The sequence below is a fragment of the Lissotriton vulgaris genome, chromosome 6 (genome assembly GCF_964263255.1).
Source record: "Lissotriton vulgaris chromosome 6, aLisVul1.2, whole genome shotgun sequence".
In the NCBI taxonomy this organism is placed as follows: Eukaryota; Metazoa; Chordata; class Amphibia; order Caudata; family Salamandridae; genus Lissotriton; species Lissotriton vulgaris.
In genome coordinates, this window is record NC_141694.1 from 1,712,786,851 (window position 1) to 1,712,802,686 (window position 15,836).

Below are 15,836 nucleotides of genomic sequence, written 5' to 3' on the forward strand. Positions count from 1 at the left end.
GGACTAGGATCTCCTTACTTACTCCACTTCAAAGGAATCAGCTTGGTTTACCCTCTGGACAGAGATTTCCTTAGTGTTCCCTCTACACAGGAAGAACTTAATAAGCCTTCTGGACACAAACCCCCCATGATACCCGTGAACAGGAATCTCCAAGGGACCTACTTGGGGTAATCACCAGACTGAGACAGAGGTGCTGCTCCCTTACACAGAGAGCTTGTTGCAGCTACCACTGAACAGAGATTTATTGTAGTTTCCCGCTTGCTGTCCCCCTCTGGACGGCGACGTCCTTTGCAGTATAATTTGGATGGGGGCCTCCTTGTCATTACCAGTGGACGGAGATCAATTTTCCATGTCAGGTTATCAGGGATATAATTGCAGTTACCTTCACTTGAGAAGTGACCTCTATCAGGGTGGTCACTTACAGATTTGGATTTTTTGAGGGACTCGCCTACTGGTAATCTTTAACTGGAAAACTGTGGTCAATTGCCTAGTGTATGTGCCCGGACCTCCAAGACATGCCAAAATTGGCTTAAAAGCTGACTGGAACATTTAACTTGCCTCTAAAATAATAGTATATGGTACAAAAATACACCCATGGCACGAGAAGTTAAATACCACGTGTACACTGCAGCACCTATTGTGCCACTCACTACAGTAGCATTAAAACAAGGCTTTAGGCCTGTGTAGCTTGACAGCAGCAGATTTAACCCCTCTGTCTAGATCTGTCAAAACCACCCTTCTGAGAGGTAGAAAAACCTTATTTTAAATATTAAACAAGTCACCCCTAAGCACGCCTGTCAGCGTACACGGCAAGGATCATAATATTTACCAGTGGAACAAGTGTGACATTAGAAATGGTATGTTCCCCCAGTGACTAGGTCCAACGACCTTGTAACTGGTCAGGCTGTAACTGGTACATAGAAAAAGAAAAAGTATAGATTATACAATTTAACCTATAACTTTTGACCTGTACCAGCAACAGTTTCCATTCAAAAACATTTTTATATTTCACAGAAGTTCAATCTAATTATGAAGTCTAATTAAATATATTAAAAATGCAACTTTTAGACAGTTACTTTTATCCTGCCTGAAGGCACTGTAGGCTAATGTGGACTAGTTCTCCAGCAACTGCTTTCACTGGGCCTGAACAAGGTGTAAAAGAACTGTGAAAACTGCTCGCAGAGGTATGGGAGTGGGGAGATGTAAGAGGACTGGTCATACTGTTTGTGGCCTGAGAGGATTGAACATGCTTACTCTCGTACCCAGGAGATAGAAGTTGACTTTTAAGATCAATTAGCTGACCGCCTGTGTAGTTGCAGGGACAACAAGAAGCCTACATTTTCCCTAAGGTGCCCAGCTGACCAGTGGCAATTGGTCCTCGACTGGCCTTTGTGATTAGCCTCTGCCTGACTTCTTCAGAGTCATTAAGTGCTCACCCCAGGGGGGCATTGGAAGTATACTACTGTGGTTGCTTGGGCACAAGAAGATTTTTGTGGAAACTTTTAAAACCCTTTTCCTCCAAAGATCCAGCAGGAAAAACTATCCAAGCAGTGGTTCCACTGCAATGAATTGAATTTAAGCTCTGTCCCCCTCAAGGCTACCAGAGCTTTAAAAATGTGACTAAGTTCCATTCTGCTTTGGGGTTAAAAAAAAGTTCAGCAAGACATCTCCAAAGCTCCAGAGAGATAACCGGCTTCAAGTTCCACCATGGTAGCTGCAATTTCAGCTGCAGCCCGATCATGGAGGATTTTTCTTCTCAGAAAGGGACTAAGTTTCTATCTGAGTTGAGACTTCGAGAAATGTCAAAGTTTTTCTTTAACAAAAAGTGCTCTAGTCCCTTTCTGAAATGGAAACTTTTACTTTCAACCTTTCACTGAGACCAATCCGCTTGTATCCTATCAGAGCAGCATCCCAGTTGCACTCAAATCGTGCTTAGGTCCCAGCCTTACGCTCTGTGCGGTTTGATTTTATCTTCACTTAAATCTTTAAGAATTCATATCTCCTGTTTAACTTATTGGATTTTTATTGTGTTGTCTTCTTCTTGTCATAAAATTGTTATCTTCAATTTATTGTTCGTAGTGGAGTTTTATTGTGGGTATTGTGAATTCTACTGTGTACGCACTGCTCAAATATTTTATACATTGCCTTGGATTTAAGCAAGACTGCTTCATGTCAGATCGTCAAGGACTGAGCACAGATTTATTTTATTTGTGTGCCATCTAGCATGTGGCGGACTTATCCTTTGAGGTGGACACTTGCCCTCTCAAAATAATCCACTTGTTGTCCCCTCTGAAAAGAATCTCTGCTATTGTCCCCTTCAGAACGTAGCCTGTTGTATCTTGAGTCTTCCTGCTGCTCAGCTAGAATGCATGTGATGGGGAATGTTGGATGAATGGAATGTTAGTGGTTTGTGAATGTCAGTTGGGTGAGGGCTGAGCAGCAGGACAGCTGCTCCTGATGGGGTTTTCCCTGTTATTGTTTCTATCTTAACATCTTAACTTAATAAAGTAACTTGAATAATCTATCTTGAAGTACCAACATCTTTTTGATTACCTCATAGCCCTCCTGTTGCCCCACAACCAATAGGAAGGATTTTCCCTCCCTTCACATATTCTCTCTTCACACGAGTGATTTGAAGCCATGTACTAATATTGTTCAGATCTCTTATATTTGGCCGCTGTCAACTTCATGGTGCTGGAGAACACTTTTCCATCAGGAATCCAGCTTGTCTCTTATTTTTGGCAATCCCCCACCTTGCATAATCCTGTGAAAACACTAAAGCAGGATCTATCTGATCTCTAATGTGTATTAGGTTCATAGAATAGCATTTTGCCCTTCATCAGATCATTTTAATTGGACTCTTAAACAACACATCCTACTATAGTATGTGTAAAGGCACTTGCCCTTGTCAGATGCTTTCCTAATCCAAAGTAAAACCCCTGTAGCAGATTCCTAAATTTGATTAGAAAACAGGTCCTAGTTCTACAGAGGCCGGGCACCAGGAAAAATCAAGACTCACTGATAAACTACAACAACAGAGTCTCAGCAGTGCAGGAAGGCATGAGCAGATAACATTGTAGCTCATCCAGAGACGAAAGAACTAAATTGAAACACGAAACTGTAAAGCGGTCTATAGGTAGGCTCAAGGTTTTCAATATAACTCAACACCCTATTAAACTAACTTGTCCACTTTACGAAAGTGAGCTTTCTGCAGTGATAATAAAGAACAGCAATACAGAAGAAATTTGGGTTAAGTCCACATTTGTATTTATGGTGCACACTGTACAGAAAATGTTGAACAAACGTATGCCTGATAATTTCTCTGATGCCTATTCTATTTTTCTGAAAGTTCTCTACTGTTTGCAATATCTGCCAGTGTGGAAATCGCAGAAATTAGCATTAGCATGGGCTGAAGCCATTTTAGTTGTGGCACCTATTTTGTTAGCCATGTGATTCTGTCTGTCTTCACTGTTGCCTGCCTTTCTATTCTGCTTGAGTCATCAACTGTAGTTAACTCCTTCAATACTGAGCCAGAGCACTGTTTAAGCTCAGAAAGGCCTGTAGCTGCTAGAATGCACCTATCTTAGAATGTAAAGGTCAGGCTGTTCCAACTGATGTAAGCAGTTCTGTCTCTCCCCCCCACCCCCCCCACTCTGCTGACAAAGTGTTTTTTATCTGTCCATGTTAGTCGATAGCTATTCCTGTGTATCCTGTGCCTTCTATTGGAGTCTCCATGCTTACTGTGCAACAAACTGGGTATAAAAGACCCTTTGTTTCTGTATTCCTTGTACTACCTCATACAGTGCCCAAGGGTGCTGTATTGATGTAGTCCCACTCATGAGTGATTCATAAACTTGTTATTTGATATTCCAGCTGCCGGGCCAATCTCAATTTTGTTGGTTTAAGGACCAGTGGACAGATAAGGGTGAACCCCAACACCGGTAGGCCCCTAAAAAGGCTCATCTCCACACTAGTACCCGACCAATAAAATGATATGCTTTTTTTGAGAAGACAAGGGATATCAATTTACAACCGGAGGAAAACCAATGTTCCCAGATGTCACAGAAGGCAACATTTACATCCACAAGTGTCCAGCCTTCTATGGCTTTAAAAACACAGCTCAAGGAGAGAAGCATTCAGAAGATAACTTGAGGCAGAGACAGAAGAGGTAGGGAAGATCCATCAAAGATGTTTAACAAATACATAAATTTCTCACTCTCGGCCATCTCCAAAGTCCTACAGTTCCTCAGTCTCTTCCCTTCAATCTTTCTGCTCACTTAACAGTTCATGCAAGCTGTGTGGCCAGGTGCACACAAAGAGCTATCTGTGATTTTACTGCCACTGCACTGGTGATTGAGGTAAATTAAACCCTCTGGCTATACCCATGGGGTTCCAGCATGCATTTCCAACTCACCAATTATCTTTTGCACCAACATAGCCCTTCAAGCTGCTCAAAGTGAAAGGTACTAAGATGGCAAAGAGAAGATCAGAACGCAGCCATGTGGAAGCCAGCTTTTTTGGAGTAGGGGTGGAGGGGGGCTAGGGGAGGATGTTGGTTGTGGAGCAAATTATGCAATGAATCATGAGTCAAGTAAGCATAGACCAGTCTATGAACCTTGCTTAAACTTATGATGCAGGAATATTGGTTCTTTTCAAATGCATGCAATAATGTAAAGTACGGGATACTGCATCTGTCGTTCGCTCAAACAATTATAGCAGTATTTACCTCCTTCTTGGCTGCTTCAGACTTGGTCTTTTCTTTGGAGCCAGATGTTGGCATTTCTTTTGTGTGCCCATCAGGAATGTAAATAAGCAAGCAGGGAGCTTCTTTGCAGCTGTGCGGACTAGTGAAAATAAAAGACGTTTACAGAGCAGAACGTTAAATCAAAGATGGGTAAACAGTTAATTGTACTATAGAATCTCAAATTTAATTAGTAAAGTCGCATCTCAAAGTCAGAAGAAAAACGTTAATTTAATCTGTTTTTGCACCTGCCCTAAATCAGTAACTAAAGACATTAAAAGATGTCTGCAATCTTGACAAATTAGGCAATTTCTATGAATGATAAACAAAAGATGTTTGAGCAAAACCTACGCACTAAGACGATGCACATCTATATTCAGAGAGTAGGGTTGGATTTTTGCTTGAGAGACCAATAGAGTTACACTAAAGATATGACGGGAAGCAGCCACTTTGCTAAATTATTGCATGCCTTGTTACCAGTCTGCAAGTTCCTCTCTTATTTTAAACACTGTGGTATTTGATGGTTGGTTCAGGAATATTCCCACTGAAATCCATCACTCTTCCACACACAGGGAGAAAGGAGAAATTGTTTATACAACACTTCCCCCCAAATCAATCAACCAATCAGAGAATTGTGTTGCTCACCCGTGAGGGTTTCAAGGCCCTGAGGGGTTTGGCGGGGGGAGGGGGCTGGGAGAGCTGTGGGAGGGAGGTAGTGCAACTCAAATCCAGCCGAAGAGCCACGCATTGAGGTTTTTCCTCAAAGTGTGCATAGTGGGGGAACGTCTGATGTTGAGCGGGAGTTCGTTCCAGGTCTTTGCGGCGATGTAAGGGTAGGCTTTTCCACCCATTCAGGCTCTACATATGTGCGGGGTTTCGGCGAGGTCGGTGGAGCGGCGGTTTCTCTTGGGTGCGTGGCAGGAGACTTTTGTTGAGTCTGAGGGACTTTGTGGAGGGATTTGTAGACTTGAGTAGCTTGAAGGTTACCCTCTTCTCGACAGGGAGCCAGTGGAGGGGTCATAGGTGATGGGTGATGTGTTCATGCCGTGGGATTCAGAGGACGGGCATAGTGGCGGTGTTCCGGATGGTTTGGAGTCCCCAAAGAAGGGATTTGGTGATTCCGGTGTTTACGTAGACCAGTCTGCTGGTAATGAGTGCGTGGGTGACTGTCTTTCTGGATTCTGGGTCTGCTCTAACTTCACCTTCCTTTCTGCAGACCCACCTATCCCACAAATATGGTCAGAACATAACCTAGTCCCTCTCATACTCAAAATCCCACTGACAAATCGCCTGGACGACAAATCAACTGTCCAGAAGACCAGACTAAAATGGACACAACTAGCCCACAATCCCAAGTTGGCTATTACCGCCCAGGCACAGATACCTGCCCTCACAGGGAACACTGCTGCAGACTCATGTCTCCTCCATAGCTGGATGACTGCAGTCAGCAATGAACTCATCCCACAAGACAACCTCAACAAAAATAGAAAGAAAACAACCAAAAAAGCCCAGTGGTTTACACCAACTCTTAAACAAGCACATAATCAATGCAAACTACAAGAGCGTAAATGGAGAAAATGCTATGATGCAGGAGAGAAGCAAGTACTTAAAATAAGCAGAAAGCTCTACCACGCACAGATTGTGTTAGCCAAAAAAGAAAACTACTCGAACAAAATACAGGAGGCTAAACTAGACCAAAAAATCATTTTCTCTGACTAATTTCATGCTTCTTTAAAGGAGAGAAGCAAGTACTTAAAATAAGCAGAAAGCTCTACCACGCACAGATTGTGTTAGCCAAAAAAGAAAACTACTCGAACAAAATACAGGAGGCTAAACTAGACCAAAAAATCATTTTCTCTGACTAATTTCATGCTTCTTTAAAGAAAAGATCAGGAACATTGAAAAAGACTTCATCCCAGATCCTGTCACTCATACGCATGCCACCTCAGAGTATGACCTTGACATTACTAAACACTCTATCTGCATCGCCCTTAGATGCCTGTCCCCCCACAATTCTCCACGAGATTGTTGACACAGTCAACCCAATTATAAACCAGATTGTCAACTCCTCTTTAAGTTCAGGGACAGTGCCAGAGGATTGGAAGTTAAAAATAGTGAAACCCCTGAAAAAGAAGCCAAACATTGACCCATCGGTCCTCTCTAATTTCTGCCCCATATCACTGCTTCCCCTATTAGGAAAAATTACAGAACAATGTGTCCATAAGAGCTAACCAAATTCATCGAGGCCACAAACATTCTCCACCCTCAACAATCCGTTTTCCACCCCAAGCACTCGACCGAGTCCGCACTCCTGGAAATCATGGACACTCCTAAAATGATAGCTGACAGAGGTAGGAAGGTGGTACTGATCTCACTCAACCTATCGGCCGCATTTGATACCATTTCACACAGCATTCTCCTATCTATACTCAAAACCTGCGGCATCTCGAACATAGCCTTGGAATGGCTAAAATCCTTCCTTTCCATGCGCAGACAAGCTGTGTCCCTTGGAACCTTCCTATATGTTGAACGCACCATCGTAACAGGAGTACCTCAGGGCTCCTCGTTAAGCCCACTGTTATTTAACATTTATATGACATTTATGGGATCTCACTTACAACATCATTTGGGATTGAAGTTACTTCTTCCGCAGACGATACCCAAATGATGCTATCCCTAGTTAAAAATTCCAAGTAGGCCGAACGTATCTTCAAAAGAGGCTTTATCAAGGTCCTCCAGTGGATGAAGGATAACCACTTCAGGTGCAACACCTATAAAACGGAGATTCTAGCAATAGGGAAAGAGGTCTCTTTTTCGCCAGGCGAATGTTGGCCAGAAGGTACGTCACCTCCACCTGATAGGGAAACGGTGGCAAGAAATCTATGAGAGCAGTTTGACTCCGCCCTCAGCTTCAAATCACACGTTCTGACGGGAGCAGGGACCTGCTTCAGCCTTATAAAATCTTTATATATTTTTTTCGATTTGCTTCCACTCACAGCAAGGAAATCAGTAGCAGTCGCCCGGATACTGACACGACTCGACTACTGCAACAGCCTCCTGGCAGTAGCAAACAAACAAATATTAAAAAGACTCCAAGTAGTCCAACATGCAGCGGCACAGCTGGTCTTGAAACTACAACGAAGGTCCTACGCATTGGCAGCCCTAAAAACTCTTCATTGGCTCCCGCTACATAAGAGAATACTCTTCAAGATTCTCCTTATTACCGTCAGAGCCTCACTCAAGCTAGGGCCAAAATACCTCATATCAAGATTCACACCTCATAGTACAACCAGATCCCTCAGATCATCGTCAGCCAACCTACTCAAACCTTCCAGTTTTAGATGCAAAACTAGGGAAGGAAAAACAATAGCTGTATTAGGTTTATAGATACTAATTTTCATTTCATTCGGTGGGGATCCACTTGAAGGTCTTGAGCAGGATGCAGAGGGTGTGTAGCACGAGGAGGAGACGGTGTTGATCTGTTATGTCATGGTGATGGAGGAGTTCAGTATGATGCAGAGGTTGCAGGCATGGTCTGTGGGAGTAGGGGAGCTGCGGAGGGCCATGAGGTGTTGCTCCATGCTGAGGGGATGAGTCCGAAGACGAGGACTTCGGTCTTCTCTGAGTTGAGCTTCAGACCACTGCTGCTCATCCAGGATGCAAAAAACACAGTTGATGGACAGAATGCAGAACAATGTCTTACATTCACCCCAGTACAAAGATCTGGGCCTAAATCCATCGTTTGTTTGCACTCCACACCACCCTAGGTCAGACACTGGCTATATGCAAATCAGCCTTGACCCTGTGCCTCATGGGAACAGTCCAGCCCGAACTACCAAGCCATGTCTTTCCTAGACCGGAATCAAGCATCCAAGGACCGGTTTCTGGCTATCAGCCTTCTTCAGCCTGGATAGCTTGACTCCAGTGATGTGGAGAGCCTGGGACTCACGTCTGAGCATACCCAGCCCACTCGGGGGGAAAATTGCAAAAAACACAGTTGATGAACGGAATGCAGAACAATGTCTTACATTCACCCCAGTACAAAGATCTGGGCCTAAATCCATCGTTTTTTTGCACTCCACACCACCCTAGTTCAGACACTGGCTATATGCAAATCAGCCTTGACCCTGTGCCTCATGGGAACAGTCCAGCCCAAACTACCAAGCCATGTCTTTCCTAGACCGGAATCAAGCATCCAAGGACCGGTTTCTGGCTATCAGCCTTTTTCAGCCTGGATAGTTTGTCTCCAGTGATGTGGAGAGCCTGGGACTCACGTCTGAGCATACCCAGCCCACTCGGGGGGGAAATTGCAAAAACCACAGTTGATGGACAGAATGTAGAACAATTTCTTACATCCACCCCAGTACAAATAGCCAATAGTACAAATACTTCGGTGAGATAATCTTCTTTTGACGGGAGTAATTTTCCTTCTTTAAATTTATTTTTAGAGGAAGTAGCACGAATTAGGAATAATATTTCCCACGTATTTTTGGTGTCTCTGTGTGAAGGAGGCAATCCCAAAAAATGTCCCTGATACATTGGAGAGAAAACGCTACAACAAGTTTATATTGGGAGTTTCTTAAGGTCTAGTTGTTGTGGGGTGATTATTTTCCACTACACTAACGATGGTTGACTAAAGGTTGGTCCACCAATTACGCAGATGGGGGGTTTTCATAAAGAAATGCCTTTCCTAATAAAGGCTCTACTATACCCTATAAATGAGTTTGTAAGTACACCAGGGTGTTTGATTGTTGGGACGTTATATGTCTGACAAACTGAATGTGTTCTTAGCAATGTCAAGATCGTTTGTCCTCCACTGTCTGTTTGAATAGGAGTTTTTTTCTTTCAGAACTGTAGGCCTTGGGAATTCCGAGACCACCTACATCGGGTAAAACCGTGAGTTTACCTCAACATGCACAAACATCCCAAAGGTTAGGGTGCGTAGACCGCCTGGGAATTTTTTATTTTTCAACCATGGTCCTGATGAAAGCTTTGCAGACTAGGCACTTATAAGCAGAAACATGTCGACCAATAGATATCACAGGACACACCTGACTCAGATTTACAGACAGCAGTGTCCGAATCCCTTGTTTTTAATGATAGTGGCCTGACTCTTCATTAAAGTTGTTTGGAGTTCAGGCCACCATCTTTTAACTTCACTTATTCTTTTGAGCACTACCTCATACGTCCAAGCTCTGCTGTATTCAGGCGTGGCAGCACACCAAGGAGACATTCGTTGCTTTTTCATCGAGTCATACAGCCTGACGTTGTGTACTTACATTTCTTCCTTTTGTTTTTCCTTACATGAATTGGGAATTATCACCCTGAGTCAAGATCATCTTGGGTTGGTTTTCTCCCCTTTTATTGTCACTCCTTTGTTGTTCTAGTTTGAGCCTGTGCCACAATATTTCTCACTATCTCATCCACATTTCCCAAAGAATTTAATTTCACCCATTGTGACATCCATCCAGGACAAATCTTTGAACAAGGCTTCCTTCCTCACAGAAGTTCATATGGAGGCATTTTTGTAGAGGAATGGGGGGTGGTACGATAGAACCATAACATGGATCTAACCGCATTTTGCACATTACACTTCTGAGAAATTGCCCATTGCACACAGTTGTTTAATACTCTATTCATGCACTCCACTAAACCGTTAGTTTGTGGGTGATAAAGGGCACTTTTGGAGTGACTAATACCACTTTGGCATAAAAATGAATTAAATTCTTGACTGACGAATTGCACCCCATTATCACTCAAATTGTGGAAGGAAAACATTCACGTAATGTTTCAAAAAAATCTATGACATTTTTCGAATTAGGCTCACTTATGAAACGTACCTCAGGCCATTTAGAATAATAATCAATGGCGACTATAGCAAACCTAGAGGTCGAAGGCAGCATATAAAATGGTCCAACTAAATCAATCCCAATTTTCTCCCAGGGTCTGTCAGGAAGAACAATAGGTTGAAGAGGAGGTGAACGTATTTTAAAACTCTTCTCAGCACTCGAACAAACAACACATTCCTCTACAACCATATTAATATCTTTATCCATTTGTGGCCACCAGAAATGTTCACAAACTCTTCTATTAGTAAGTGTTTTATCCAAATGACCTTCATTGTGCTCCTTTCACAATTCTGACTCTAAGCACATCCGGAGGAATTAGTCTGTCACCATGTACTAAGAGTCCTCCCTCAACAGAAAGTTCATGACCTACTTTCACAAAAGTCTGTAAAGATAAATTAACATTTTTCTCTCTTGGCCAACCATTCCTCACACATTTTATGACCTCACACTTTATATTTCATAGCTGTAAACTGATTTTACATCAATAAAAAAGCACCTTGACATCAGATGCAACCAACTGAACATCTATAACAATGTTATCTTAAATTGCCATTTTCATACTGTCTAATACTGGTATTTACTTCACGTTTTATTGAGGGAGATAGGCCACAGATATGAAAACTTTTTTTGTTAGAGGATCACGTTCGTCAAACAGCGAAGCCAGGATTAGAACACAGATCACCAGAGACTAGAGTAACCAAGTCACACAAATGTATCCTATTCCAAGAATTTGGTTTCTGGATTACAGGACTAATCTAACATTTTCTAACAAGCCAATACCACTAGAAGGATTGAGGGGCATGGGGGGAGTCGTATGCAAGAGCTACTCAAAAATGTTTGTCTAGTGAATGTCTAAATGTACCTCACCCCACCCTATGGCCCTTTTTCTTTTGGTTTTGTCAGCTCATGCCTAAAAACACGGGTTTTAATTTTATTTTAAAAAATCGTCCCACTGGGCCAATGTAATAAATGTACTGGGGAATGGCTCCTTGGGCAAGTGTCACTCCCCTTTGGGGGCCATTGTAGTATGCCCATGATGTTAGGTTTTATTTGGGGGAGCAGCCCCTGAGGCAAGGGTTGCTCCCCTTTTGAGGGCCTACACTTTTGCTTGGTTTGCCTCCCCCCTTGGGGTAAATCTGCCCCCCCTTTGGGGGGGGGGGGGGGCAGATTTACATTTTTAAAAATGTATTCGGCCTATTGGGCCAATAGAATAAATGTAGTGGGGAGTGGCCCTAGGGCAAGGGTCACTCCCCTTTTGGGGGCATACATTTTGGCTTTGTCTGCCTACCCCCACACACAAATTTCCTACCACCCAGCATTCCCCCACGTCTCCCGATAATAATGGTGCCTCACTTGTGTGGGAGGCCTAAGTACCCACGACAGGCAAGGGCCCAAAACGTAGTGAGGCGACATCAAAATTGTCCATCTCAAAGCCACCTGCTTTTGCAAGAGGGGTCACCTGGGTTTTTGGCACTGGCTTGGCGGCCATCTAGGGAAACCTACCAAGCCCACACATTTCTGTAAACTACACAAGTGAGGCACCATTTTTATTGGGAGACCTGGGGGAATGCCTGGTGGTAGATAATTTGTGTGAGATCGGTGATGCCACACTTACCCACACAAAAATGTGTGAAAAAACAGATTTTTGCAGCTAAAATTTAGGTTTGCAAGGGATTCTTGGAAAGGAAACATTGGGGGATACACGCAAGTAATACCTCCTTGGAAGCCCCCGGTGTCTACTTTCCAGAAATGTGTGTGTTTGGTAGGTTTCCCTAGATGCCGGCAGAGTTAGGTTTCACAAACTACAGCTAGGCACTTTGCCAAAAAAGGGTCATTTTTCACTGCGGAATTGAGGTATAACCACGTTGCGTTTTTGCACCATTTCCTGTCACGGGCACTAGGCCGATCCACACAAGTGAGGTACCATTTTTCTCGTAAGACTTTGGGGAACACGGGGTGGGTGGAAATTTGTGGATCCACGCAGATTCCAGAACTTTCCACCACAGAAATGAGGGGAAAATTTGTTTTTGACAATGTTTTAGGTTTGCAAGGAATTATGGGTAACAGAACCTGGTGGGAGGCAGTCAAGTCACCCCATCCTGGATTCCCCTGGGTGTCTAGTTTTCAAAAATATATAGGTTTGCTAGGTTTCCCTAGTAGCCGGCAGAGCAAGGGTTAAAAAACGACAGCTACACACTCTGCAGAAAAAGGGTACATTTTCATTGTGAAAATGTGGTGTGTTCACGTTGGGTTTTGAGCCCTTTCCGGTCGTTGACACTATGCCTACGCACACAAGTGAAATACCATTTTTATCGGGAGACTTAGGGTAATTCAGATTTGTAAAGCAACTGTTATTACCTATTGATATTTGTGCATTTCTGCCTTCCAAAAGAAAGATTTGTGTAAAAAAGAAGTCATTTGAAAAATGACCAATAATTCTCATGCTAGTATGAGTATTCCCAATTTTGAAAATGTGCCAATATGTACTGTTTCTAAACTCTATAATTTGTTCCCATTTCAGAAATACATAGGTGACTTTCATAGCAATTTTTCCATGTATACAGTTTCACACAAAAATTGCTATATCCCCGGTACATAATAAAAAGCCATTGCAAACTGCTGCTCAGTTTTGGCCTCTGGACTCCTCTGGTTCTTGGTGAACCTACAAGTCCTATATATCCCCACAACCAGGAAGGTACAGCGGATGTAACAGTATATTGATTCCAAAGAGCTGTCATAATTACAAGAAGTTATAGGTGAAAACGTTGACACAAAAGGCTGTTTTTTTCAACTAATTTTCAATTTTTCCAATATTTAACTGTTCGTTTCTATAAAGAAACCTTGACGGATCTACACAATTGCCCCGTTGCTTAATTCAGAATGTGGTCTACTTTTCTAAAATGTATAGCTTTTTTAGATCCATCATTGCTTTCACACTTATGTTTACCATTAACTGGAAGGAGGTTGAAAGCACAAAAAATAGCAAAAATAGGTTATGTCCCCGAAAAATGCCAAAACTGTGTACAAAATGTTGGTTTTCTGACAAAAGTCTGTCATTTCCTAAAAGCGGAAAGAATGGTGATTTCAGCCCCACAAACACTTTTTTGATAACATTTGCAGGGAAAAACCCAGACGCTTTCATTTGTAGCCCGTTTTTCCATTTTTCCGAAAAAATCTAAATGATGCTGTATTTTGGCTAATTTCTGGGACCCCTCCAAGGGAATCCACAAACCCTGGGTACCTTTAGAATCCCCATGATGTTGGAAGAAAAGGACGCAAAATTGGCGTGGAAAGCTTATGTGATCAAAAGGTTACAGAGGCCCAAGCATGCACTACCCGAAATAGCCAAAAAAAGACTTAGCACAGGGGGGGGGGGGGGGGGGGGGGGGGGGGGGATGGGGCGGGGGGGGGTATGCAAGATGCCATCATGCCCATCAGCTTTATCAGTTCAATCACTGTAAGAGGTTGCCCCTTCTGGTAAAGGTGAACCTGCTCAGTCAAGGACCACATTCACTTCGACAGGGAAAGTTTTTCCTTGTTTGGAATTTAGCCTTGCCCCAAGGAATGACTGCTCACTTTCAGGGAGGATTTCTCCCTGTTGATGGAGAATCCCATTTTATATAAGGTTGTCATAACTTGCCCTATACTGTCTTGGCATTGACCTAATGGCTTTGCCTTTACCAGCATGTCATCTAGGTAAGTATAAACATGAATAGCTTTTCTCTTTAGATATACCACTACAGCAGCTAGCCATTTTATGAACACCTTTGGAGCTGATTTTATGCAGAAGGTTACATTATGAATTAGGTATGTACCTTGTCTACAATGAATCTCTGGAATCTTTTGTACCAGCTATTCATTTGTATTTAGAGGTATACGTCCTTGAGGTCTTTTGTAGCCATATATTTCGCTCTTTATTTATGTGGAATAACCAGCAGGGTTTTCATTTGAAAAGTTTGCGTTTCTAGACCATATACTCAGGATGGCTTTACTGGGCACTTATAATATCTAAGACAAGCCTTAGATAATATAGGGGCCTGTCTGCTCATGCCGATATGTCCCCACATGAGGTGTAGGGCACCCAGTCTTAAGGGTGACTTACCTAGGCCTCATGCAGTGCTGGGCAGGCATGGCGCATAGGAATGTGTCCCATGTCGACTCTTCACTTTTAGCTGCACCGCAACATGCAGGCTGTAATGGCAGTGGTGCATTTTGGTGCTGGGGCCCTCGGAGGCCTTTCCCTGGCTACCATGCCCTTAGTACCATAGTTACCACTTACAAGAGACTTGCAGGTAGGCCCGAGTTGTGCCAATTGTGGAAACACTGGTACAGGTTAGTGAAAGAACACAGGTCCTTGGAACCTGATTGGCAGGGACACAATCACACATAGTCAAATGACATCAGGTATCTTGCAATAAAAATAGGGGACAACCATGCAGAAAAGGCACTTTCCTACAAGAGTGAGCATACTCTTTGTCCCCCTATCCATTTCTGAGACTATTTCTAATATCTTTTTCTGCAGCATATCTGCCACCTCAGCTGAGCTGCTGAATATCCACTTTATTGTGAGTGCTTGGTTTTGGTCTGATGTTGGGCAACAGTTTCAAGAGTTCCTGGTCATGTGTGCTGGTCGATATGGAGTATACATTTGTCAGATTCTTCCGGCTACCAGTGTTGTGTGCAGGGAGATCCCTGGATTGAAGTCACTTGCTGCTGTTTCCAGCGCCCCTTGGTTCTACTACTCTTCCCTAAGAACTCCCTCAAAAGGGCGGTCTTGGCATGCTGTAGTACTGCCATTGCTTTGGGTACCTTGGCATGCTTATGGCGTGAAATGAGTGTGAGGTGTTACAAGCATCTGAATTGTTTCTATGAACTGAAAGGACCCCATGGACTTGCCAGCGTCATTATCCTACATTCCCCGAAGAGAGTTGACAACTGCCACTCCAAAGAAGTTTTCTCCAGTGAACGGCATAATTACAACAGCTGGTGTTTGAAGCAGGCCACAAGCAATGGCACACGTCTACGGAGCGTGGTTCCAGTGCCTAGTTGTCGGCTGGCTGTATCAGACACATTAAGGGCTGACTTCAGGCAGGTGTTACTTGTTGTCTTACATGATACGCCTTGCCCTTTTCTGGTACTGATCCGGAGGTCCTGTTGAGGCACTACATTTGTTCCCACTGCTGGTGTCTGTAACAGTGTAGAAGGGCACTGGAGTATGCAATCCCCCACTAGAATCCACATGTTGT

General features: G+C 43.3%; 1 protein-coding gene across 4 annotated transcripts in view; it reads right to left on the minus strand.

Annotated features, from left to right (window-relative positions):
* EPRS1 (glutamyl-prolyl-tRNA synthetase 1) overlaps positions 1–15,836 on the minus strand; it is a 470,400-nt gene that overhangs the window by 272,106 nt on the left and 182,458 nt on the right. For all 4 annotated transcript variants that reach the window (XM_086927918.1, XM_086927917.1, XM_086927914.1 and 1 more), the window contains exon 17: positions 4,727–4,844. In XM_086927918.1, coding sequence (XP_086784044.1) covers positions 4,727–4,844 — 118 coding nt within the window. The remainder of the gene's footprint in view (positions 1–4,726; positions 4,845–15,836) is intronic.